The sequence below is a fragment of the Chlamydotis macqueenii genome, chromosome 1 (genome assembly GCF_036417535.1).
Source record: "Chlamydotis macqueenii isolate bChlMac1 chromosome 1, bChlMac1.mat, whole genome shotgun sequence".
Taxonomy (NCBI): Eukaryota; Metazoa; Chordata; class Aves; order Otidiformes; family Otididae; genus Chlamydotis; species Chlamydotis macqueenii.
In genome coordinates, this window is record NC_141556.1 from 55,948,213 (window position 1) to 55,973,066 (window position 24,854).

Sequence of the window (24,854 nt, forward strand, 5' to 3'; positions counted from 1 at the left end):
TTAAAATAGTAACAGAAAAACAAATGTCTCCCATCTTTCCTGCCCCCTTGGGAGGTTAGTGACCAGGTTGTAAGAGGTGGCATCTTGGACAAGGACCAAATGCGAGCTTCTTTGAAGCCTGCTGTAGGTACTGCTGTAGCTTCAGCCTCTGCTAGCAGACTTCCAACAGAATTCATAACCACTGATCCTTGCCCCTCTGCACCCCAGCACCATCAACCACGTTTTATCTGGAGAGTGACAGATTCATTTTACAGGTTACAGCCTCAGGTTTCTTGCACTCATCAAGAACCACAATTAGCAAAACTAGTCAAAATAAATGCAGTCACCTCACCCAGACTCACATCTGCTGCCATAGGAGCAGCCAAATAGTCCAAGGTCAGCTGATCTTATCTCCAGGGAAGAACAAGTTCCACCAGAGTCTGAAACATCCACTCTGGATCAGCAAGGCTGCACGCATCCCCAAAGAGTCATGCTGAGTTTAAGAAGCAGATTCGTATCATGCAAGAAAGCAAGTTTGCTCTCTCAAATTAAGTAATTAAACAGTGCCTGATAAGCCTAAGGAATTCTACTAGCCCCTGGAGTCAAGGCATGAGACTCCACTCCTGTGACAGGGGAAGCAATTTAAAAACAAGTGAATGCTACCTTTCAGGAACTGGTGTGGCAATAAAACAGAAGACAAATAGATGAGAGACTCCCTGGAAAGCAGATCCTGTTAGTTGAGAAGGTTAAAGAAAAGTGCTCTCACATCTGTCATAAGAAAGAGAAAGTAAAGCACGTTAATAAGTAAGCACAGGGGAAAGAGCAAGTGAAATCTGCCTCTTGGACTATTTGTGAAGTCACTCCACCCAAGATGAAGCAACAACGACATAAAAACAAAGAGATAGAGGACTTCCTGGAAAACCTGACCATATATATCAACATGGTACTAATTAGTTAATTAACCTATTGCACAATTAAAAAATAAATAAATATTTTAAAAGTCTGGGAGAACAAAGAAGCACCTGATGACAATGTTCTTACCAGAACGAAAAGTGGAACAATGTTGGCCTGATAAATTTATCTCTGATCTCTGCTAACCAAGTGAAATAAATACAAGGAGAGAAAAAAAATATCTCCCAAACATCTGGAAAATAATGGAAGTATGGCAAAATCAAGCCATTTTAGACAATCCTACAGACATAGAGCGAGTAGCTTTTGCCACGTACAACTGAAGCCAACAAGATAACTCATGTACTAAGGTACTTCTACGCCCAACTGATGGTGTAATTTCCAACACCTCTTTTCTCCCATTACCAAGAACAATTTTATAAAACACTGCTGACAATAGGAGCTGACAGACCCAGCTGTAAAGCTACAGCTTGTTCCCAGAAGGCTATATAGAATAGCTGTATAGAGTAGCAAGCACTTAACCCACTGAGTGAGGATGAGTATGTTCAACAGAGGGTTACAATACCTTTGGTGTATTAGGGTCTCAAAACACTCTGCAGGGTAAACTCAGAGTAAACCAGACCTGCTTGCCATTCAAGTTAAATACACTTCCAGAAAAGGTAGCTAATAAATTAATCAATCAATCAATTGTATTTTATTATCAACTACAGACAGCTGTTTCAGTGTAACAACCACTACTGCAACCCAGCACCTAGAAGAGTCTTTGGAACTCCTTGTTCTGTGTTGGGAATGCAGCAGTTGTCTTTGCTGTGAATTTCTTGTGCAGTGAAAATCCCAAATAGTTTCTCTAAACAAAAAGAAAGAAAACTAAACCTGTGTTTTTCTGATGTCTGAATAGTTTTTTGGCAAGTAGATATGATAGTTTTCAGGTGTCTACTTACAATTAGGATTTATTTTTCCTAGGTATCACATGAGGGCTTATTTATGACAGCAGAGTATGCATTTTAGACAGCAAGAAAACAGTGAAACATCAATCCACATACTGAAGAAACAAACCCAACCCGCTTCTCCACTCTGTTAGTGGGTAGAACTGGAAAAGGGCCAGTGAACAAGAGGACAGAGGTATCAAACAGGTCCCATATAATGAATAGCTACGTATACCAGGAACCTGCAACTTGGAAAAAGTGATGACTGAGGACATGTACGATATAGGTCTGTAAAATCACAAGTGACAAGGAAGCAAGGAATAGGGGTAGTCATCACTACATCTGAGAGTGGAAGAATTAGGGTCACTCAATGAAATCATCAAGAAAATAATTAAAACAGCCTGACAACACTTCTTTTTCATACCACACAATGAACTCAGGATTCATTGCCACAGAACACTGTGGAGGCCAAAAGCAGAAAAGGATTTTTAAAAAGGGACTAAGTGCATTAATTAAAGCCAGGTCCAGAAGGAACTGCCAGTTCAGAAAGTCCACAGACTGCTGGAACGGTGTCAGAGAAAGACCCCTGTATACAAGCTTTATATTTTATGCTTCTGTGATCATCTGTTACTGGCAATCCTCAGAGAAAGGACAGCACATTAGATGGCCTTTGGTCTGATTGCACGCAGTGCTTCTTATGGATCAAAGCTCTCAATTTTGGCATGATTTAGAGTTTGGAAAGGTTAACTTAAAACAAAAAAAAGGAATATTTGGAAAGCTTGTATGCCTCCTGTGCTTCCTCTTTCAACTCTTAAAACATTCAGTTTTCATGAATGGTAAAGTATTGCTGAATTAGCAACAAACAGGGTTTTGTAACAGCCACTGAAGGCTGCACTACTGCTCCCAGATCCTGCCCAGTTCCCCTTATAAAGCATTTCTCCTGACTCAGTCTCAACTGCAGGTTAAACATCCCCCTGTATTCTATTTTTTCTCTTTACTACATTCTTGCTAAATCACTTTGTTTGACTGCTATATTTATGGCATGGAACAGTTAAGATACTATTCTGTTGACCTCTGCTAGCTAAACCCTTCTCCCAGACCACTCATTTCTGTGTGGATAAGTAACAACAGGAATCTACAGGAAGAATCCTTTTGGACAAAGGATTGCTACACTGTCTGTAAACATCCTTATTTAACTCAGAATTTGCCACTTCGATTGGATTTAGCCTTCCAGCCAGTCAGACAAATACATTTCTGCAGTGCAGTAGAGTAAACAATGCAACACAGTGATTCTGAGTCTGTAGCTAGACAGACTGAAGTAGCAGCACAAGTAAGTCAGAAAATCTCCTGCATTTATCTGGACACAGAGCGAGCTCTGAGACCAGTCATCACAGTTGTTTTTATATATAAAATATGTGTGCACATGGACACATGGACTAATACATTCATCACTAACCCTCATTTAAGGGACCAACCATCCTGGTCTATGCTTCACCCGGTAAACGTGCTTTAACTGGGGGTGTCACGTGCATCCAGGACTGTGCAGTGGCTTGACAGACCACTATGTGAGGACAAGGCTGTTGGTTCAAAAATCAATCAAGAGGTTACTGTTCCAGCTTGTTCAGTTCTCCAGACAATCATTCCCAATCAAGATAACACACAAGTAGATTGTTTGTTTTTGTCGCTCGTAGTGGAGTTTGGACCCGGGTTACCTGGAATGAAAAGAAGTTAAAAGTAATGTTAATGTTAAGTAAATAAGACCTGGATAAAGTCTGGACTCAGGCTTCAATCCTCTCTCCTTATTAACTATACACCTTGTGTTAGACCTACATTACTCTGCACTCTCCCGTGATTTTATTTCCTACTACTGTGAAATGACGAGACACTGAAATAAGACCAAATTCAGAGTACACTGTGGAGAAAACTACTGGAGGAGTATTTCCAAGCTTTGGCCTGTACCCAGGCCAGCTTCAGTGGTATTCTTAGTTCCCACCTGGCACTGAAAAACAGTCTGGCTATGACTTGGGTGGGAGGTTTTCCAAAGAGTGAGAGATGGAAAAAAAAAAAAAAGAGTCAGGTCATCTCATCCATCCGATCTCTACACACATTATCAGGAGACAATTTTTTATGTCCCGTTTTAAACATTTCAAGTGCCAGTATTTCCACTATTTCGGAAAAATCCCGACACCTCAAGGTCTCTCATTTAAGTAGCATAGTATGCTGCCCTAATTTTTAATAATCTTAGGTTTTTTTTTCATTGCTCACTCTATGGATTCCTTCTGCTCCCAGTATCTGTACTTTTCAATGCTTACACTGCTGTCTGATCTCCTTCATTACAGCCAGCTGTTGGTCTGGACACCACAGCATATTTTTTTCAAGCACTGTTCTAAGGCGTGTTTGCAGAAACTTTTGCAAGTAAGGGAGCTCTGCTGTCCTCAGAGCTCGGCAAGGCTTACATAACCTATAGCCCTGGGCAGTATATCCTTAGAGGGGCTGCCATGTGGCTTGCAGTCACTGTGAAGAAGGGCAGACCCCACTCATGTATTTCTACAGAAGGAAGGTATATGTGCATCTCCCAAAAAGCAGGAGCCAGTGGCCAGTACAGAGTGAAAACAGGGAAGGAAAACTGCCACAGGTCATGGTGACATACTACTAAGAAGTCTCAGCCTTGCTGAGATGAGGGAGCTTTCAAAACAAGCACTGCCTGAACTGGGCTTCAACTGAATCATTTTTCATGTCACTCTCTTGCTTGTGGGTATTTGATTAATGTTTTCCTCACCTGTAAGTGATGGGGAAGAGAAGAGCTCTCTACTCTCCTCTTCCTCTACACCTCCTTCCACACTGCGACTTCTTGATATCCACGTGGGAGGCCGCACTGCAACCTGCCCTCACTTTTCTGGCTGCTCTGTATGCTACCGCCTCCTCCCCACATCCTCCCATGGCATTTCATTCTACCTCCTGTCACCCCTTTGACCCATTCTGTATGTTACTACTAAGTTTATCATTACTCCTGTCTCCTCACCACACCTGTCCCCCTCCCTGTCTGTATCACATTCAAGACCCTCATGTTTACTTTCAAAAGTGTCTGTTCTCCTCTGCTTAATTTCAACTTCCAATTCCTTTATTCTTCTCACTTTCTACTCTTGTCTTCTGACCTTTGTCTACAGATCCCGCTACAGTTAGAGCACACACTCTCCTTGTCTGTACCCAACAACATTCCCCTCCTTTTCTTTAGAAAAAAATTCCAGTTACCACCTGTTGATGATCCCACTTTGGCTGAAAAGCCCTGGTGATAACTAAGCAGCTATTTCTGCAGTATTGCAGTGTCCAGTGTAAATCTAATTTATGCTTGCAAGAAGCACCCACAAGTGAAATACGAAATCCTGCTATTAAGTATATGTGCTCTGCAACCAACACTCATGAGGAGCAAAGTCCGATATACAGAGAAACTCAGGACGGCAGACCCTCCTGAACAAGCCCACTTTGCTTCTTGCAGGGGAGAGAACAAAACAAAAAGCCAGTGCCTTCCAAAGGCATACAGCTTTCAAACTCTTGCAGTATTTTCCAGAAACTGCACACAGACATCAGTGTCTTTGCTGATCACAGTCTGCCCAGCAGCAGCTTAAAATTAACAAGATTCTGGTCAGGTTCAGAGCTGCTGCTGTTATGTTCCTAAGAGGGCAACAATGAAATTACAGAGTTGTGTCAATTTGATGATGTGGTTTAAGTTAGCCTTGTAAGACAAAGCACAGTCTCCGTGCAGTGTGCGAGGACAACATCTCAGGATGTTAATTTGGACACTTAGTTTGGGACATTACTATCTGTGGCCCTCGTATTTTCCAGACTCCCAATTCTGACTTGTAGGGATCATTTCCTAGCATGTAAATACTCAGTCAGATTTTCAGACTGAACACACTGTGACAGAACACACTTTCATCACTTCCCTTCCCAGTTAAGATTCTCTTCATCACCATTTGCTCTTACAAGACTGAACCTGACCTTTAGCCTGCTTGAATAATGTCTTTGAATTACTCTGCGAGTTACTCGGGGTGTGGATCTGGTGTCTCTGTGCATTTGCAAGGTGGGATGTGTCCCTGTGGTAACCACAGAATTAATAGTGACTTTGGAGGATGTGTGCACAGGCAGGCCCACAGGGCTTAAGTGTGCTGTTTAATCTTTACAAAAGGTAAGGGCAGCTATTTCAAACTGTGAAGCTCTGAATAATTGCATCCTAACCTGACTGCATACCAAGCACTTTCTCCTTCCTTCATTTCCACTTCTTACCTCCCTTCTGTCACCCAGAGTATCACAGTATCAGTTTTTAGGAGACCTGCTCAAAGATAACTTAAACTTTTAAAACTAAGTCAGTCCTACAGTTACCCAAGAACAAAGTGCCTCCTATTTCTGTCTTGAAGCTGGAACTCTATTATTCCATGCCCATGTTCAAGAATTTTAAATTAAATCCTAATGAAGCACATGCTACTGATCAAGTAGCTGCAGGATCCTCTGTGGTAATATTTTTTTCCTCTTTCTTATGAATGTCCATCTTTCTAATGTGCCCTCTATCAGCTCTGTTCCCATGCCACTTTGGGACCACTAGGCTGGAGAAGCTTTCTCTCAAGAACAATGATTCAATTCAAAAGCAACACACAAGCAGTGATTTCCCTCAAGCCTTTTACAGCACTGGATGACCTAAGTCTACTTACACCATACCTCAAAAGCTGTAGAGTCTCTCATTGCCACCATGAACAGGCATTGTCACCTTGCGTAAAACAAAGAAAAATACTTGCATGGTCTCCTTGGAAAGACTTAACAGGTCAGGAAGAGCACAGCAGGAAGGTTGGTGTGCTGGACCTCTGTGCCTTCCCCACACCTGTTCTCAATTCTTCCTTCCCCTTTATTGAAAGAGGTGGCAGCCCTCAGGAAGTAGCAGTGACAATAAATAAAACCTGAACATAATAGAATGATGGTGTTTTTGTGGAAATGGTCCAGACCAAGCATCAGACTGTCTGGCACAGATTCACAGAGTTAAAAGGAACAGGGACATCCCTGCTGCCCTGCCTCTGCAATACCTGAGGAGGGCACAGCGCCCCACTGTTCAACTAGAGACATCAGTCTCTTTTGTGCCTTACTCTGGGCCTAATTTCGTAATGGCATTGCAGGAATGGCGGGCTGTCTGCTGTAAAACAGCTGACCGTGAGAAACGTAGGGGATCTCTGATATTGTAAAGTGCTGACAAATCAGAGATTACACAATTCTCTACTTCTGTCACTAGAGGGTACTGCAAGCCCTCAGGTCCATTCCTCCAGGAGGAAATGCCCATACATCTCCCTATAGATCTTCACAGATTTTGTTTTTCCTGCCTCTGAGGAATGGGGCCCAGCAGCACCGTCTGTGCCCAAGACAAAGTGATTTGGAGAGAAGACCTCTTTAGACCAGGGTTTACTTCTGCCTCCCCAAATGCCAAAAATGGGTCTACTATAGTCTTAAATAAACCATACATGCCTTCTTACAGTTCCTCTTTCTTGTGTTCATTTGGCATTTTTGAGTCTGTCCTTCATTCAGCCAGAAGTATTTCTAAGAACCTAATCAATCGCTGTTGTTGACCTTCCCAATACCTTGCTTTTCTTTTTGGTCTCAGGAGAATGTCTTTCCATTTCACATCATGGCAGTCTCAAGGAGATTCAGTCTCTCTACGCCTACATTTTGCATTCATCAGAGCATAGAATGGTCTCTGGCCAGACAAATTGAGGAGAAATTTTCTCCCTGAAACTAGTTTATTTTCCTGCTGGCGCAGGATATATTGACACCTAGCACAGCTCACTGAGAGAGGAAGATAACCAGGCTGAATGGTCCATAGATTAACTTCAATCTAATAAAACATCTAAAACATTGGGAAGTTGTTAGCTATGAACCAATAAATTGGGAGGAATCTTTATCATTTGTGTCTTCAACTGGATGAAGCCTTGGAAGGACTTAGTGAAAATATCAATCATGCCTTAGCAAAGAAAGAAAAGTTGAGATCTAGTACTTCTCCATAGCTTCTATTTTTGTGACCTTCTCCCCCATTTCAGAAGGTAATAAAGGCGCACTTTAAAAGACTTCCACCCCCCCCACACTCCTTGTTTCCTCACCTCAATGTAAACATGTTTTCCCCTCTCCATCACCAGTAAATACACCTGACTAAACCCAAATGAGGAAAAGAGGGGTTACACTGAAAATCCATCTGCACCTTGCTAGCCACTACATACTGCTGCTGTTTATTAGGGCAGTGCTCTTCATGAACTGTACACACAATGTATTTCACACAAGAAGACATTCACCTTTCTCTCCCTTTGTCCCATACTTGCTTCATGAGAAGTATGACAGAACATTTACATGAGAAGTACTAACTTTACAGTAAGACTACCATTAAATTGCCTTCAACTTAAATTGCTTGTATAATTTGATTTGTTCTATTCTTCTTTCACTCTTATTTTAAAATGGAGGAAATAACAGGATCTGCTTACAGGTGTGTATATTGAATATGTTTGCTCCAGTCAGCCAAACCCAGAACAAGGAACACAGAAGCAGAATATGCTGGTATAAGAGGTTTTACCTGAGATGCCTCCAGTGCTCCGAACACTAGCATGGCCAATGCTGAGCCGCTCATATTCCAGTTTCATGTTCCCAAGGTCTTCTCCTGAATGTCCTTCACTGGCAAAAGAATTGGCTTCAATGCTTGAGCCTGGAGACCGTTTGGCCTTGCGACTGAAAAGCCCGCTAGCAAACCGCTTTCCTTGCTTTGAATTGGCCTGTGCATCTTCCTTCTTCATGTCACGAATGGACTCTCTAGACTTGGATTTATTTTTCAGGTCCATGTGGAGCCGGGAGAACAGTTTCTGAGGACTCCGATTCAGCTTGTTCAAGTTCTCCAGAGGTGGATCAATTTCTGGGAACTCTTGCTCCAATGTGACTAAGTCATTCAGAAACTGATTTAACCTTTTCTTTGACTCACTTGTTTCCTCCTTTTCCATGTTCCCCTGATTATCCTGCCTGTGTCGTGAAGCCCAGAGCATCATATCACCACGGGTTGCCCCTGCCACTAAACCGTACTTGGGGTTAATGAACTTCCGAGCCACGGTGGAGGAATGAAGGCCTGGCTTCCCAATTCCGAGAAGGAATGGGTTAGGAATACCTAGTTCCTTGCAGAAATTTACTTCCTCAGAGATGGCATAAAGCTCACGAAACTCAACGTCAAACATCTCCACGTGCTGTCCTGTCAAGACGAGCAGGATGTTTCTGTCAATGTGGGATGAACTCCATGTGAAGCTAAGAGTAGGAAACAGAACCAACATTAGATTTTTGGGTCCATACTTGACCTCGCCCACCTAACAATATCTAAGACACTACACAGGAATATGCAGCATTGTGCCATTTGCCCATATGTCCTTGCCAAGATGGGTCAGGATAGATACATGAAGCTCTTTATTATTGTTCTTCATTAGGCATGCAGACCAGATCTGAGAAAAAAAGGCCCTAAAATTCTGAAGGACAGTTTACCTTTTTAAAAAAACCAACACTGCATCAACAGGTGGAGCCTCCAGACTGAAAACCTCACTGAAGAGAACTGAGTACAGTGGCTGGTAAGGAGTACTTGTAGACCACCACCTGACGCGGTGTGGAAGTATCTCTAGGCCACTGAAATGGTCCACTAGCATGGGCATGTTCTGTTCTCTCAGGAGCAGTTTGTGCTCTATGCCACCTTCTCTTTCATCCCACCCCAGTTTCTACAGATGCCACACAGATTACAGAGGCTGGGATAAGAAAGGGAATTACATGAAAGAAGATGCTCAAGCAAAGCCACAAGCCATTCTTTACACAAAGAATGTAGCTCTGCTTTAAGCAAGAGCGACCCACCTGTATGATCCAGTGGCCACCTTTTCACCATCCACCATCAAGAATCGGGATGCCAATGTGCCTCTGATCTTCCCTGCTGGCATGTAGAACCCAACTCCTGTCACAGAACGTATGCGGATATTCTAAGAGGGAGGTGAAAAAACAAAGTATCACAATAAATAGGGCAGAGAATTAGATAATTGCCAGCTCCAAGTCTTATTATGTCCCTCACATTATCTCACTACTTCTGGGACTACAGCTCATTTTGTATCAGCTGCCAGAAATCAGAAGGGCTGCTGAAAGGAAAGCGTAGTGCCATAATACCTGTTGTCATCCCCTGTCTGTGCAAGTCACCCCCCTCCATCAGTTCATAGCCGTGTCCAATGGGTCAGCATCTTTGTTACCCTGCCTGCTGTCTTCAGCTATTCTTATTAGCCCACTTGCAAGACAATGCTTTCAAAATCAAATAATCCTCCATCTCCAGTCTTGTGCTGTAGCTCAGAAGGCCCAGCCCAATTCAGGGGAATGAATCAGAGGAAGCTCTGAGTCACATCTGCACTCTCTGAATCCTGATCCCTATTCCACGGCACTCAGGAGCTCTTCTCCAGATGATGTTAGCAGGATCATAACACCAAGGAACTTTGCAACACCTGTGCAGTGCAAAGGACACTGTTACTTGAAGGGTAATGTATGAGACAGGTCTATATTAGGTTCTTTTTGTGCTTGTGTTCTGATTCCCAACAACACATGGCTTAACAAAACTGGGAAAATTAGGACACTGTAGAATTTAATTATTACAGAAGAGAGGAGTAAACAATTATATTGCTGAAAAGATAGATGTTTCCGGTCTGTTATAGCAAAACGAGAACCCTGACCTTTATAATTTTGCAAAGACACCCAAGTAGTTACAGTGTCCACCGAGATTCCTCACTGTTCAACAGACAGTGAAAAAACACAGAACTTTTTTGAACAAAAGGAGTAGGATAAGTGTCTCTACTGATGCCCTGAACAGATCAGCCAAGAAGAATTTCTGAAGAAGAGGAAGGAAAAACTTTTCATGAAATGAATGGAAGTAGTTAGAAAAAGATGATACCTCTCCCCAGACCTCCCATCTCACACCATTTGGCCAGCAAACCTACGAGTAATAAAACAAAGCACTACCAGGTTCAGAGAAAACACAGATTTAAGGTTACATGATTTTCAACAACACATGTGTGCCTGCCCTTACTATAAGAATATTATTTGCACGTTGGACTGAATGTTATTCTTTTCATGGGTCCTGGCTGCACGAGGCTGAATTGCCAAACTGTCTAACATGAAACACACTCCCCTTAAAAACCAAAAGCATTGATTGTCAGTATAAGTTTAGAGCAAATTATCTTGTCACTCTGACACACAAATTTAGACCATTTTCTTCATTCCACCATCTGTTTCTGTAAGAGTTCTTTAACAATGGAAAGCTAAAAGGTATTGCGATCTGGAGTAATAAATCCAGGGTTGCGAGTCAGATAGTCCCAGTTCTGACACTATTCCCTGCGATACTCTGTGAATTCACCTTTGCCTTATTCTTCCCTCATCTGCGGAACAGGAGAATCATGAGGATCTGGCTCATGCCAGCACAGCCTTGGATCTCACAAAGAGCTAAGTCCTATTATTATAAACGTCACTGACAGCTTAAATATTGATAGGCTATAGAAATCAGCATGCAGGAACGAGTTATTATAAGAACGCAGACTTCTTTCAAAAAACATTTTTCTGAATATAACTCTTACCTTTTGAATCTGCTTCTATTTCCCCCACTAAAATACAGCAGTGCCAGTACAAATTCTGACTAACAGTACCTGATGATACTACTATTTTGCAGTCATCTATTGCTTGATCTGTCTGGAGCCCTGTGTGGGCACTAGCTAATTAATGCTCCCAATTCTGCTGAAAGTATTATTACCCTGTTTTAAAGACGAGGAGCCTGAGAGAGAAAAAGATGAAGTGACTTGCCCAAGGCCTAGCAGTGAGTCATATGTGTGGGATGCTGAATGCAGGTTGGGTAGAGCACAGGAGAAAGGGTGCCCTTTCCAGTATTTAGAATAACATTTGTAGTTGGCTGGCTGATCACCCGAAATATTTTTTTTCCCTTGCTGAGTAAAGTTGGATGTGGGATTTGCCAAATCACAGATTATTGACTGCAAGTGTCAAGAAGGACCTCAGTTCTTCAAATCAGTCAACAGCTCTGACATGTCACATACCTTTGTGAATCAAGAAGCATCAGCCTCTGTGAGCAGAAAGTTTCTTAGAATGTAACAAGTGTGGATTTTATTGTGTTTGTATGTTATATCACCTTCTTTTGGTGGAAAGAAAGCACATTTGAATTTCTGCAGTAAGTGAGCTACAGCAACGCTTAGAAAGGCACAGCAGGGATAGAACCAAACAGTTGAACACATAAACTTCCTTGAACAAAGTAGGCACAGGAGTGCATAAATACATCTTGAAATGCAGAAAACAAGCACAAAGTCATATAAACATCGAGTCACTTAACAGGTTATTTGTATAATGTTTTCTGCCTTGAAGGATCTTGGAGCATTTGTAGACTGATATATCAAGCTGCACAGAGGAGGAACATGCCTGGGTTCACATACTGAAGACTACACAACAACAAAAGAGGAAAGACAAATATAAATGAGGTGAGATTGCAGCCATTTTGGGGGGGCACTGGTATTACAGTAGTAGCAAATATGTCGGGTAGAGGACCAGTTAGTTCACCAGATAGAAGTATCCCATCCAGATCCGTATTCTTGCAGAAACCTGCTTAAGGTTTGTTATATCCTGGCTTCTGGAATTGCAGTCTGCATTAAATTTCCACATTTCCTTTATACAGACTTGCACCACTCCTCATCACGACTAACGTCTGCTGGCAGCAATTTAATATGGACTGGTAACAGTCAAGCCTGACAGAGCATCCTAATACAAACAGTGAAGGAATCAGTCTTTCTTGCTTTACTGTGATGCACTTTTAAACCTCACCCTGAACCCACAGAAAGTTAAATCAGACCGAGTTCAGTAATAGGCTGTGTTGTGACTGATGCTTAGCCAGGGTTGAGTAGGGGGGATACACAAAACAGAGCCTAAATGGAAGTGCTGTAAGTACTTCCACCAGGGAATTCTGTGTGTACCTTCCCTCTTAGAACAACCACTGACATATATGATGCAAAGCAAGCAGGGATCTTTATTTCAACTTGGTATGGATGGCAGGAGTGACCTCTATAAACTAAGAGATATAAAACAGATTAAGGCGAGGCAACAGACAAAACCAGTAGCTGATAGATGACAATGATTCAACAGTCCCTTATATTGACTACATTTTTCAAAAAGGGGAGATCCCCTTTCTGCTGTCCCTGGAAAAATCAGATCACTTCAGTCCATAGAACCTGCTGGAGTAGCTCCTTTGTTTTCTTGTACTACTGTTTCACCTGAGCACAGGGCTGAGGGGGAGGCCCCAGATATCCATTACCTCCCACTCTAAAATCCTAGATGGAGGTACCACAGAAGGGGGAAAGAGGAAGAAAGATATGGGATTCATGTGAACAGGACCACAATAACATCAGTAAAGGATTTTTTCTTATTCATGATCTGCAAGATGGTCATTTCATTCTCCAGGTCAGAGAGATGGGTGGTAGGTGCTCATCTTGCACAGGGACACAAAAACAGCCACAATGTGGAAGCAGCCACCAACTAATGCTGGGAAATACTGTGGACTTATCCTGTGTGTTTGCCCTGAACAGTTTCGGAAAAGGCATGCTTGTTGCCAAAACAGTAACACTTGCAGGTATTCAAGTAGAATAGGATAGAATGCAGCTAGCTGGACCTGACCTGCCAAGGTCATTACTGGGTATTACCTATTTGGGTCTTTGCAAAAAGACAGCCTTGTAAGCCCCAATTTTCAAAAGGTCACAAGCAGCCTAGAAGAATTCTCTAACAGATAATTTAAAAACCAAGAGCACTGCATCACATTACATTCAGCTTCTCCCTCACGTGAGTCAGGAATTGATGAGGAAGGACTTTAAATACAGAAATGAAATTCCAAAAATTTCTTAGGCAGAAACTTTTAAGAATTCCTGGAGTGAGGGGAGGAACTCCTTACAGGTTGGGAAAATGAATGTAAAAATTAACATGAAGGTGAACTTCCTGCAGGTAACTCACTCCCTGGGCTCGCTTGGAGCTCTAGGTGAACTCCCTGTCTTTGAGCAGGAAGAGTCTGTTACTGGTGTCTTGGTTAGCAGAAGCACGCGGAGAAAGAAAACTGGTGAGAACACTCACCCTCGGGTCAACAAAAAGAGGACTTTTTGTGGAGCTACAAATTTTGTATCTATGAGAACTTTGATTCATTGTGATCTCTGAAGAAAGCTCTTGTGTCAAATATAACAGAAGTCTGGGAAACCATGGAAGGCTCAGGAAGCCTTATGACTCAGACACACAAGGCATGCTCTCACTAACATCCCAGGATTAATGTGCTGATGGTTGAATTTAAGTGCATTTCTAGTGATCTCTGCCCTTCAGACAAAAATTGAGGTTTTCTCATTTCACGCTTGGAGTCAGTAAAGAACTTCTTGTCTTTGCAGAGTGAGGTACTGTCTTCCTACAGCAGTTTCCCTCCTGCGAGACTGTCAGCACATCATGATACCTTGCCATCTCAAAATGATACAATAGCCAGAAATTTTGTGAAAACACTCAGCACTGTATGTAGAAAAAAGAGGGCAAAATCCAGTGTTAACAGTAAATCTCCCTGTATTAGGACTGCTGAACTATTCATTCTGCATTGGATGAAAGGGCAATGGAAACAAAAGGGCAGGAATCACAGAACAATCTGAGCATCTGGTGATGACAGAAGACAGAATAAGCATCCTGACCCCGCAGCAATGACAGCCCATGGTAATGTGTCATCTCTCTCTCTCCCTGGGATCAGAACCTGCCTCTAAATCTTAAAGTTACATCTCACATTGCTGCAACTTTCTGAGAAAAAGCAATCCTGTAAATCTTGCACAAGCATTCCGAAGGAAGCTGGGAAGAAGGGCAGGAAGGAAGAGTATGCAATTCCTTTGCTGACAAACTGCGGCCCACTGGTGAAATCTTTTAGAAGAAAGCAAAACAGTTACACAAAGAGACAGTGTAAGGAGAGAATGTTTTCCCTGTTGCTGAAAATCTGTAGAAGAAACTCAGACATGAAAGCAGATGTCAGGAGAAAGACACACCATAAATAAGAAATGGGTGACTTACAAGAGTTAACAGCACAAGAGTTTCTCATTCTTCCTCAGCAATTCCAACATCCTCTGTGATCAAGCAATGCAGGACAAAATGCTTCTACCCGAACAAGACCAGAGGCCCAGCTTGCCTTCTTGCTTTAAATCACAGAATCATAGAAGACTTTGGGTTGGAAAGGACCTTTAAAGGCCATCTAGTCCAACCTCCCTGTAAGGAGCAGGGACATCTCCAAGTAGATCAGGTTGCTCAGAGCCCCATCCAACCTGGCCTTGAATGTTTCCAGGGATGGAGCATCCACCACCTCTCTGGCCAACCTGTGCCAGTGTTCCACCACCCTCATTGCAAAAAATTTCTTCCTTATATCTAATCTAAATCTACCTGCTTCTAGTTTAAAACCATCACCCCCTCATCCTATTACAACAGGCCCTGCTAAAAATTTTGTCCCTCTCTTTCTTATAGGCCCCCTTTAAGTACTGAAAGGCCGCAATAAGGTCTCCCCAAAGCCTTCTCTTCTCCAGGCTGAACAAAACCAGCTCTCTCAGCCTGTCCTCATAAGAGAGGTGGTTCAGCGCTCTGATCATCTTCGTGGCCCTCCTCTGGACCTGCTCCAACAGGTCCATGTTCTTCTTATGTGGAATCTGGGTCTTCAACACTAAAAGTTCAAAACAACCCTCTACACATTACATCAATAAGGTGGGGGTGGGAGGAGTCCTCAAGGGGAAGCCTTAACCTTGCTTGAAATTCCTTGGGTGCCTAAAGCCTGGTGTAGCAGCATAGATACATCCAAGGCAGCCTTGGGCAGGACACTAAGAGGCTATCTTCCTTGAGAGGCAAATTACGTGTTTTCCCCTTGCAGGAAGACTCTTCCCAGTCCTTCCACAGTACCACAGACAGCAATAAACTGCATTGACCTTAACAAGATTAACTAAAGCCTTAGCCATCCTTGAAAAGGAATACAACAGCCTTAAGGGGAATTTAAGATACAGCATGAGATAGTTGGGAAAACAGGGGAAAAAGTTGAAGGAGAGCACTCTGTGGGCTGGAGCTCTGCAGAAGAGTGAACAACTAGGTCAAAGAAAGATGTTAAAAAAGTTATTCTCAGTGGATCTCCTTCAGCTCAGCTTGTATTTGGACTTTTTTTTTAGCTGAAGGAGTCTAATGAAAAACATAGCAAGGGCTGCTGTGAGAGAAGGGAGGCACAAAAGGGACACAGAAGAGTTTTCTCCTGCTTTTGATGGCATCAGTTCAAACTCTGCCTCTTTGGAAAGGGTAATGCAACTAGGCTGCTGCAGGACCTAGTCACTGCTGCAGCATGCCACTGTGATGACTGTTTTTGGAGTGTAAACTCTGTGTAGATACCTACGGAGAAAAAGGGAAGAGGAAGAGCAGAAGGGGACCGCTTACTGTTTAAAGATGGAGAAGGCAGACAAAAAGGAACTCGCGTCTCCAATAGCAAAGCATTTTTTTTTCTAAAATGCCAGGGTGTCTTTTCATTCACTCCATCCAGGAGTTAAAATATGCAGTACCGAAGACATCGCTCCTGCACACGATGACATGGTGAGAAAAGTACTGGGAAATAGGTACCAGGGCAAATGGAACTACTGCTGTGATTTCACAGTTTTGACCAAAGAAACTTGAGCCTAGGCCACAGAATACTCCTGAAGCTTGAAACAGGTCTATTATAATGATGTCTGTGTCTTGCTTTCAAAGACACAAGAGGAAAGAAAATTCCATCTCTGTTTTGGAGAAAGATGAGAAAGCTGCTCGGCTGGATGTCTTTTTTGATGAAGTTCAGAAACTCAGAGCAGAAGGGTCGTTCACAGGAGCACTGCTCAGACATAAGCAAATAATTTTCATCCAGATTTAAGATGATTCTCCTAAGATGCTTAATATGAGCCTCTATAACCTTCAGAGCTTTTTGAGTTTTTATCGCGGTTTTTTTTTTTTAACCTATTCATTGAGTGTTTATGGAAGATCTGCCATTCCTGCAGGCAAAAAGGCACTTTTTTACCCCCTCCTGCTGCTCAGAAGAACAGTCACATCACAAGAGAAGCAAGTCTGGCATCCCATAGGTTGTTTCCAACCTAGCAACTTTTTAAATATTTGGAACAAGTCTGTCATAGTGGCAGTGACTAAAAAACATGAAAAAAAGCAAGGAATACAATACTAACTATAAACACACAAAGGATTTCAGTCTGTATGTAATGGCATACTGAGGCTGCTTCTGCCAGCCAAGCACTCTGCTGTGCTGCAGGCACTATATGAAGGCATATTCTGATATGGAACTGCGGAGCAGCTATGCTTCTCAGTCCCTTATGTTCTCAGGCAAAGGAGGACTACAAGCTCATTCACTCCCAGATGATGACTGCTAGATAGGGAAGTTTGGATTTCACAGAGTATATGTGTCTTGTAGCTGCGATCCACGCAGACAATAACTCAAAGAGCTACTCTGGACTCATCTGAATCCTTGTATAGGAGACCCACAGGAATTTCCTCAGACAATTTTCTTCCCAAACAGGAATTTTTAGGTCACATGAGCCAAGCAACTACATAGACCCCTGTCTCAAGTGAAAGGCAAAAAAGTCCAAATCTGTCTCTTTCTTTCTGTATCAGCAAGCCACTCTCTTATTCCTCTGTGTTCCATCAACCCCTGTCTAAGTGCTGAGATGTGACTTGCAGGGAGGAAGAGAGATGTTTGCCTGTCCAAGAGAGTTCCAAGATTTATTACAACCGAAAAAGGCCACTGACCTGCAGGAAATAATGGTTCAGGATTTAATATCTTACCCGGATCTGCAAGTCACTGAGGTCAAGGCATCTGCACATTTCCAGGAAGAGCTTCACACCCTCCTCATCTAGGATTATATAGACTGGGATCCAGCGCTTATATGCGGCATCAACAATATCACGGAAGATGTCCCGGTCTGTAAATACATCCATGACCACTGCAATAATCTGGAAACAAGAAGACAGTAGACAGACAACTGAAAAAAATATTAGGAACTGAAAAGGAGGCCCATCTCACTGGTGCAAAATAAAGGAGAACACTGATAGCAGAATATGGAGGAGGGGGATATAGGGGAGACAAAAGTACAGGGATGTAAACGCCCAAGCGCTATCAATAATCTTGTAATTTTCTGGCTTGGCTCCTGCTGCACTTTGGAAGGAACTTAATAAATGTCTTTGAGACTTCTCCTTCCAGGGGAAGATAGCTTATTTCAGCAGCCTGAGGAATGCCAAAGCCAAATTCTTCCTCTGTATTGTGAAACTTTCGTTGCCTCTGTAAGGATCCACTTAAACAAAGAAGAACACTGAAAACAGATTGAAAAAGAAGAGTGAAAACCACAGCTCTAACGCTTAATCAGAAGGTAAGTAATGGAAGAATGAATGTGCAGAGGAATCAGGGCCTGAATCCTCAGCTATAGTGCACAGTGCAGACAAAAACATTTTTATTTTCCTTTTTTTCCCAGTTCCCAGTAAGAAGTCTGCTCTCAGAGCTCGCTTCCCGAGGAATGTCTTATGGAGCTCAAACATAAGCACTTCATATTTGTCAGGAAGGGACTGGAGTGGGTGTTCAAGATTTGGAGGCAAAATGATCATTCTCTCCCTTCACAGGTACATTTTTTTTCTGGTATAAAACCAATCCCTCTTTCTAGGCATAGATTTTTACATAAAAACAAGAGGTTGCACTGACGTGACAGACAAGCCTGAACATTCATAGGAATGAGTAAGAACAAAACCAAGAAGGTTATGGGCAACTTTAATGCTGATCTTACATGTTTTGTGTTCCTCTCCCTTTCTGTATCTTTTACACCATTAGAAATATCAATTCACTTTTCTTCCTGACAGAGTTATTCTCCCCAACATTTGAAAGGCTATGAATGAAGGAAACTACTGTTTTCCTAGTCCTGCTGGGTAACGTCAACTTGCCAGGGTAGAGCTCTCATGCTCACAGTATGCTGGGAATAGAGTTGCCTAAATTTTACCTTCCCAGGCGCTGGGATCACAGTGACAAGCCAAACTGTGCTGGGGCCAGCACATACAGGTGTGAATGGAGCTGAAGACTGGATCAAACAGTAGGATTTTCTTCACTTCAGGTTTGGAAGAAGTGCAGCTCAAGTTGCAGGAAGCTCCCTATGGAAGGGGGAATAATTCTCACCAGACACCTCTTTCCTTTGAAAAATGTCCTTGAACAAATTGCTTTTGGGAAAGTGATGCCACAGTAAATGTCCCCTACTGTGTTTGCTGAGTCTCTGCTTGTATGGCCAACAACAACCAAGACATCTGTTCCGTCAGGCTCCTTCTGTCAACAGCGCTTACACAAGCTTTTCTTTGTTAGAAAAAGAAAAAAAAAAAAGCTGAGCATGTTTATGCTCATCCTTAACATGTAGGTTCCCGATACAGGTGAACTATGGTGGAGCTACATTATACTAATAGTAGGTCCCTCAATAACTTCTGCTAGGCAGAACTGGATTTCAGGTCCTGCCTTGGTTCTCACTTCCCAGCACAAAGCAGCAAGATGTAGAGAATGGTACCAAAACCTCTGAAAATTAAAATACAGCGAACTTGTGCCACTTTATTCCTAAACAGAATATATATATCTGCCATATACAGGCAGATTATAATTAAAGGCACAAAAAGTTCATGCATTATTTCAGGCCTGTTGTGCTCCCTCTCCCCTCCACACACTGTGGTATGGATGTAGTTATTTAGGAGCAAGGATGCCAGATAATCCTCATGTGAAGTAAGAACATCCACATCATTGAATGTGGGAATTGATCAATAATAGATAGCAGAAGGGTTTTTTTTTTCTTTCCATGCCGTCCATTTGCAGTGAATCCAATGACTGCAGAAATTACACCATGTCCTGGACAAACCACTAACTGTGAGTGCTGTGCTTGCTGCAATATGAAGGATGGTTCCCTCCAGGTTTTGGGGCCCTGGGTCAGTTCAGGCTTCTTTGCAAGACTGTGGACTAAACCCATGAAAACTGTAGTCCTGTATGAAAAGCGGATGAGCTGCCTTGCAGGTGGCACTTCCAAGCCAGCAAAACACGAGGTGGGCAACCCTGCTGCTGGTCTATTAGTCTTTCCAGACCCCCGCCACAGCTAGTGATCTGTCAAGGTTACCTAGGAGCGTTCCCAAATACAGCAAATCAGAGCATGAGTGTCTACCCCTGCAAGAGGTTTTCTCCATTCCTCTATCTGTCCTATGGATGATAACTTACCTGTAGGGCCCATAGGTGTGCCTAGCTCTTCACAGGTATTTACAGATTGGCAAGCATTAACTTGCCAATCTCATTGCGGCAAGGTTGCTTAATTAACTTGTGTGTAAAATACTGATGATAAGCCACCCACAGACATGTGCCACACATTACTAGTATCTGTTTAGACCACCACCCCCCGCCCCCCATTCCCTAAAAAAACCAAAACAACCAAAACCTACTGTCATCTATGGAATGAAAAGCTGCTACCTGGAGATTTTTTTTTGCCAAGGCCTGCTCAGCTGAACACAATAGGCATAGTTATCTACAAAAAGGACCATTAAACACTTACATGGCTGTTAAACATGAAACCACCTTTGGGCTGGGAGGGGCAGTGTTCATCCAGTCAGTGAAAAAATAAAAATCTACAAAGGAATTAATAACTTTTAAGTGCCAGGCACAGCTATCAAAAAGAGCAAAGTTTTCCAGCCCTTGCACAGTCTGTAGAGGCATCTGCAGCGGTGCAGAGGATGTGAAGTTGCACTAAATTGGAGTGTAAGCATTTTACAGCTTCTGGCTCTTCTAAACGACTGATCACGCCAGTTGCTGAACAGGATTACGAAGTGTGCGCTTATTTCTGTGAGCAGGGAGCTGAGATCACCCGCTGGATTAATGCCTCACTGGAAAGTTTTTTTGTGTTGGGTTAAGATTTGGCTTAAAGAAGTCTGCAAAGGTCCTGCATATGGTGTGTGTTGGGCGGGGGAGGGTGGGAGGCAGGTGGAGGAGGAAATAACTGCTGAACTAAAAAGCAGAAAAAACAGAAAGCAGCAAAACTAAGCAGAGGAACAAAGTGTCTTACACTGTTATCCCATTTCCCTGGGGGGATGTTAGCTCTGAGGGGGATCATTCCCTGGGTGGTCTTCCCTGGAAACTTCACCTGTACCTAAAAAAACCTCGTCGTTGCCCCCCACCTATGCAATGCCAGCTCTTGTAGCATCACAGCAGGTTTGTTTTCTTGCCAGAGGTGCCCCATCACCACTGACAGCTCTTCCCAGCCAAAGATAAACAGGAGGAGCAGCCACATATCGTCTGGACTCTGGCTGCTTGCAGTCAAGGCTGGATGGTGTTGAGACCACAAAAAAAATAAACCCTAAAAAACACCACCCCATAAACAAACTTGCTACCCTGTGTTTAACTAGGGATACCTGCACGTACAGAAGGGGTGGGTGGCACAGCATCACAACCTGCCTTCCCTTGAGCCGGTGAATCACGAAAAGCACAACATGGGTACCAAAGCCCAATTTGGAGAGGTGCAGGTGTTTAAACCCCATCCTGGGCATCAGCTTTGGCAAACCGTAACATGACCGGCAACAAACCGCAGGGAAAGCCCTGCCCAGTGGATGCCAACTAGCCGGAGGGCCAAGGCGCTCCTCCTGCTTCGGAGGTGGCCAGCGAGGAAAGGTTGGCGCTGGCTCCCCTTCTGCCCCACGCGCCCCCCGGCCCAGGTGTGAAAGCGGGCAGGGGCGGCCCGTCGAGACCTCCTGTGGCGGCTGGGCCCTACCTTCTGCGCTTGCTGGATCATCTCCCGCACCACCTCCTTCAGGTGGGGCGCGTTCTCCTCCTTTCGGGGGTGCGTGAAGAGGGCCACCCGGCTGATGCCCCGGTAGAAAGTCTTGTCGGTCCAACCCAAATCCAATGGCGGCACCTCCGTGTCCGAGCACTCGGGCCAGTAGGCCAGCGAGAGGGTCTCGCCGTCGGGCCCACGCACCACCTTGCCGCTTTCCCGGGGGTCGTCGTATCCCCGCCAACTGCCCCGCAGGGCCTGCAGCTCCCGGCTGGAGAGAAAGTCACGGAGCTGCTCCTTCTTCAGCGCCTCCCGGTAGGCCGCCTCGCCCCGGGTCACCAGCGCTTCCAGGGCCCGGCGCTGCTCCTCGCTGTAGTAGAAACGAGCCTGGGCCTCCGTCACCTTCTCGTTGACGTGCGACTCGTCCAGCAAGAACACCTGGGATTCCGCCATGCTGCCGGCGCTCCGGGCCGGGAGGCTGCGGAAGGAGGGAAAAGCAGAGCCGGCAACGCCTCACCTGGCCTGCCCGAGCCCGCCCCGACGTGGGGGGGAGCGGCCGCGCCGCCCTCTCACGGCTCCCCTGGCTCCCTGGAGACGCGGCTGTCCCCGCTCTCCTACCCCTCTCCCAAACCCCTGCGTGGCCCCGGCCCCTGAGAGACAGGTTTGGCCGCCCCCCCCACCCCTCCACCCCGGTATGGCCTCCCTGACCGCAGTGCTTGGAGGAAAACCAGGCCAGGGCCACCGCTGTATTTTGGGGTGCAAATGCAAAACTCCATGTAAGAGGGTTTTCCTTTTTTTTCAGACGTGGCAGCCACCTGAGGGGTGCTCATGGGGAAAGCAGGGGCATGAGCGGATGACCAAAGCACTATGGTGGCCACAAGCCGTGGTCCGGCGGCAGCGGCTGGCTACTGCCTGGCCCTCTCCAAAGCCACTTCGAGAGCAGCAGTAGCAGCTCAGCAACTCCCCAAAAAGCAGGAGGTGGGATGGATCCCTGTTTACAGATGGGAAGATGACAGCGCGATTTACTCCAGGCTGCCCAGCAGACTGGCTGGTGTCAGAGCTGGGAATAAACCAGCCCTCCTCCCAGTCTGTGGCTGGGAACGTGAATAAATACCCCTGGCTCAACACGCGCGTCCCAGCTGAGAGACCAGAGGCTGTAATGTTAAATTATGATTTTTGCGTGGTACGCGATAGTTGCTAGGGGCCCTAATCAAGATTCAGGCCCCGCTGCGGTTTGCGGCGCGTACACAAAGGATAAAAAGCAGTGCTTCCCCCTTGCAGCCCAGGGACAGAGCTGGCACGGATGAGCAAGGAAACGGGGATAAAGGCAAGGCAGGGGTGAAATACAAACATTCAGAGGCATTTGCAGCGCTTTATGGACGTGATTAGCCCTAAGTGCTTGCATGCACAAAAAACTGTAGGGACAGAGCTGCTGGAGCCATTCTTTGTCTCCTCTCTATAAGCAATCACCTGTGCTCAGTGTGAGTTAGCTTAAAAATCCAAGGATGAGGTGGGGCACAGGAGCCCCTTTAGGTAGAAGGGAGAAATTTAGTATTCCAGACTGTCATCAATAGCTGTTCCTAGCATGAAATTCACTTAACATTTGAGATTGCACTTTGCAGAGGTCTACTCCTCTGCCTATCAAGTCTCTTTTAAAAATTAATTTCAATATAGGTTCTCTTAGCCTGATTTCCAATGGAAATGAGGCTTATGTGGTCGTGGTGTCTGCATCTGTCTGCCTGTCTGTCCATGGCTTTAATAACTTTTGAACCCACTGGCTGATTTCAAACAAGTTTGGCAGAGGTATAATTATATCCCTACAGATTTTGTGAAAATAAATGGCCTGATAGCAAAAAGAGACCCCATCACAGTCCCTGACAGGGGAAGTTACAACATGGGTTCATGCCTTATTAGATTTCAGATATTCCATAAAATTGAAAACACTAATAAGTGCCTGATCTGTATGAAAAGCTTAAAATAAAGTTTATGCCATCTTAGACACCCTAGTCAATCAACCATAATGTACAAATGCACAGGACTTGCCGCTTTGCTAGTTACAGTGCTTACTAAACTACTTGGTGGTGGGTTTTTTTTTCTGCACCGGAGGCTGCCATCAGTTCTGCTATTTCATGTGTGGCTAAATAAAAATCTCTTTAATCCTGGGTCCTCTATTCATTTGTAGCTGCACAATGTAATCCTTTGTGTTCAGCTAAGGCTTCCACATGAAAGCAACAGTAGGTTCACAAATATATGTTTAGTTTTGTATTTAAAAGCAAGCAACATTTCACACATGCAAGTAAAAGCAGCAGAGATTTTTAAAAGTTTATTGTGATGAAATGTTTAGCCCCCTTCTCTCACTCTAAAAGACGAAGTGTTGTCTGTGTGTTGATATGATAAAGAGGGGCAAGGAGCCGTGCAAAAGGCTGAGCGAGACCCTTTCCCAGTGCGTGCACGTGTCCTGCCCCCCACTCCCGGTTCTCACAGCAATACATTCCAACCAAACACATTTCCTATATGGAGTTTTTATAAGGTCTGATGATTCAGTCCCTTTTGATATACCCTGACCCTCCGGCTGACAGCCTCACCTCAAAGACTGGTAAAAAGGGCTGTGCAAACAAGCTGCCCTCTTCGTCACAGAGGTAACTCAACCCTTCAGGAGTGAAGAAGAAACGTGGCAGGCAGGGTAGGGGGAAATACTTGTGCCTGGCCCTGCCCCTCTGGGATTGAGGAGTGAATTCCAGTTTCCACACTAGAAGAGGGTAATTATTGTTTCAGCTCAGATTTTCCTCTCTGGCCTTAGTACTGGCTCAAGAGAAAGAAGAAAGGGGAAGCCTGCTTTTGAATTGAGCTGAGGCAGCTGCAAATCCACGCAGAAGTACACTATCAGTCCTTTGATTTATTTTGTTCCTGGGAATTAGTTGCTGGAGGGGCTGCCTGTGCGTAGGCAGGTTTGGGTCTCTCTGCATCTCGCCTTTGTTTGGGTGTCCTCTCAGCCAAGTCCTGGTTAAGGTCTTACTTGCTTCTCTGGCCTGGTTCCAAAACGTTTTCCAAAGGATATAAACTAACCGATCAGGAAATACTACCTCTTATTTATTAGAGCCCTCCCCCAACCCCATTACAGTGTTTTAAAATCTTCTGCCTTCAA

At 44.2% G+C, this 24,854-nt stretch overlaps 1 protein-coding gene across 1 annotated transcript; it reads right to left on the reverse strand.

Moving 5' to 3' along the window:
- Positions 1–3,461: 3,461 nt before the first annotated feature.
- On the reverse strand, positions 3,462–22,162 carry SACK1F (scaffolding CK1 anchoring protein F). The gene is made up of 5 exons (XM_010119795.2): positions 21,707–22,162; positions 17,730–17,897; positions 9,714–9,835; positions 8,413–9,125; positions 3,462–3,526 (listed from the first exon to the last, which is right to left on the reverse strand). Exons 1-5 carry the CDS (start codon positions 22,160–22,162, stop codon positions 3,462–3,464), a joined length of 1,524 nt encoding a protein of 507 aa, XP_010118097.2.
- Positions 22,163–24,854: the final 2,692 nt, after the last annotated feature.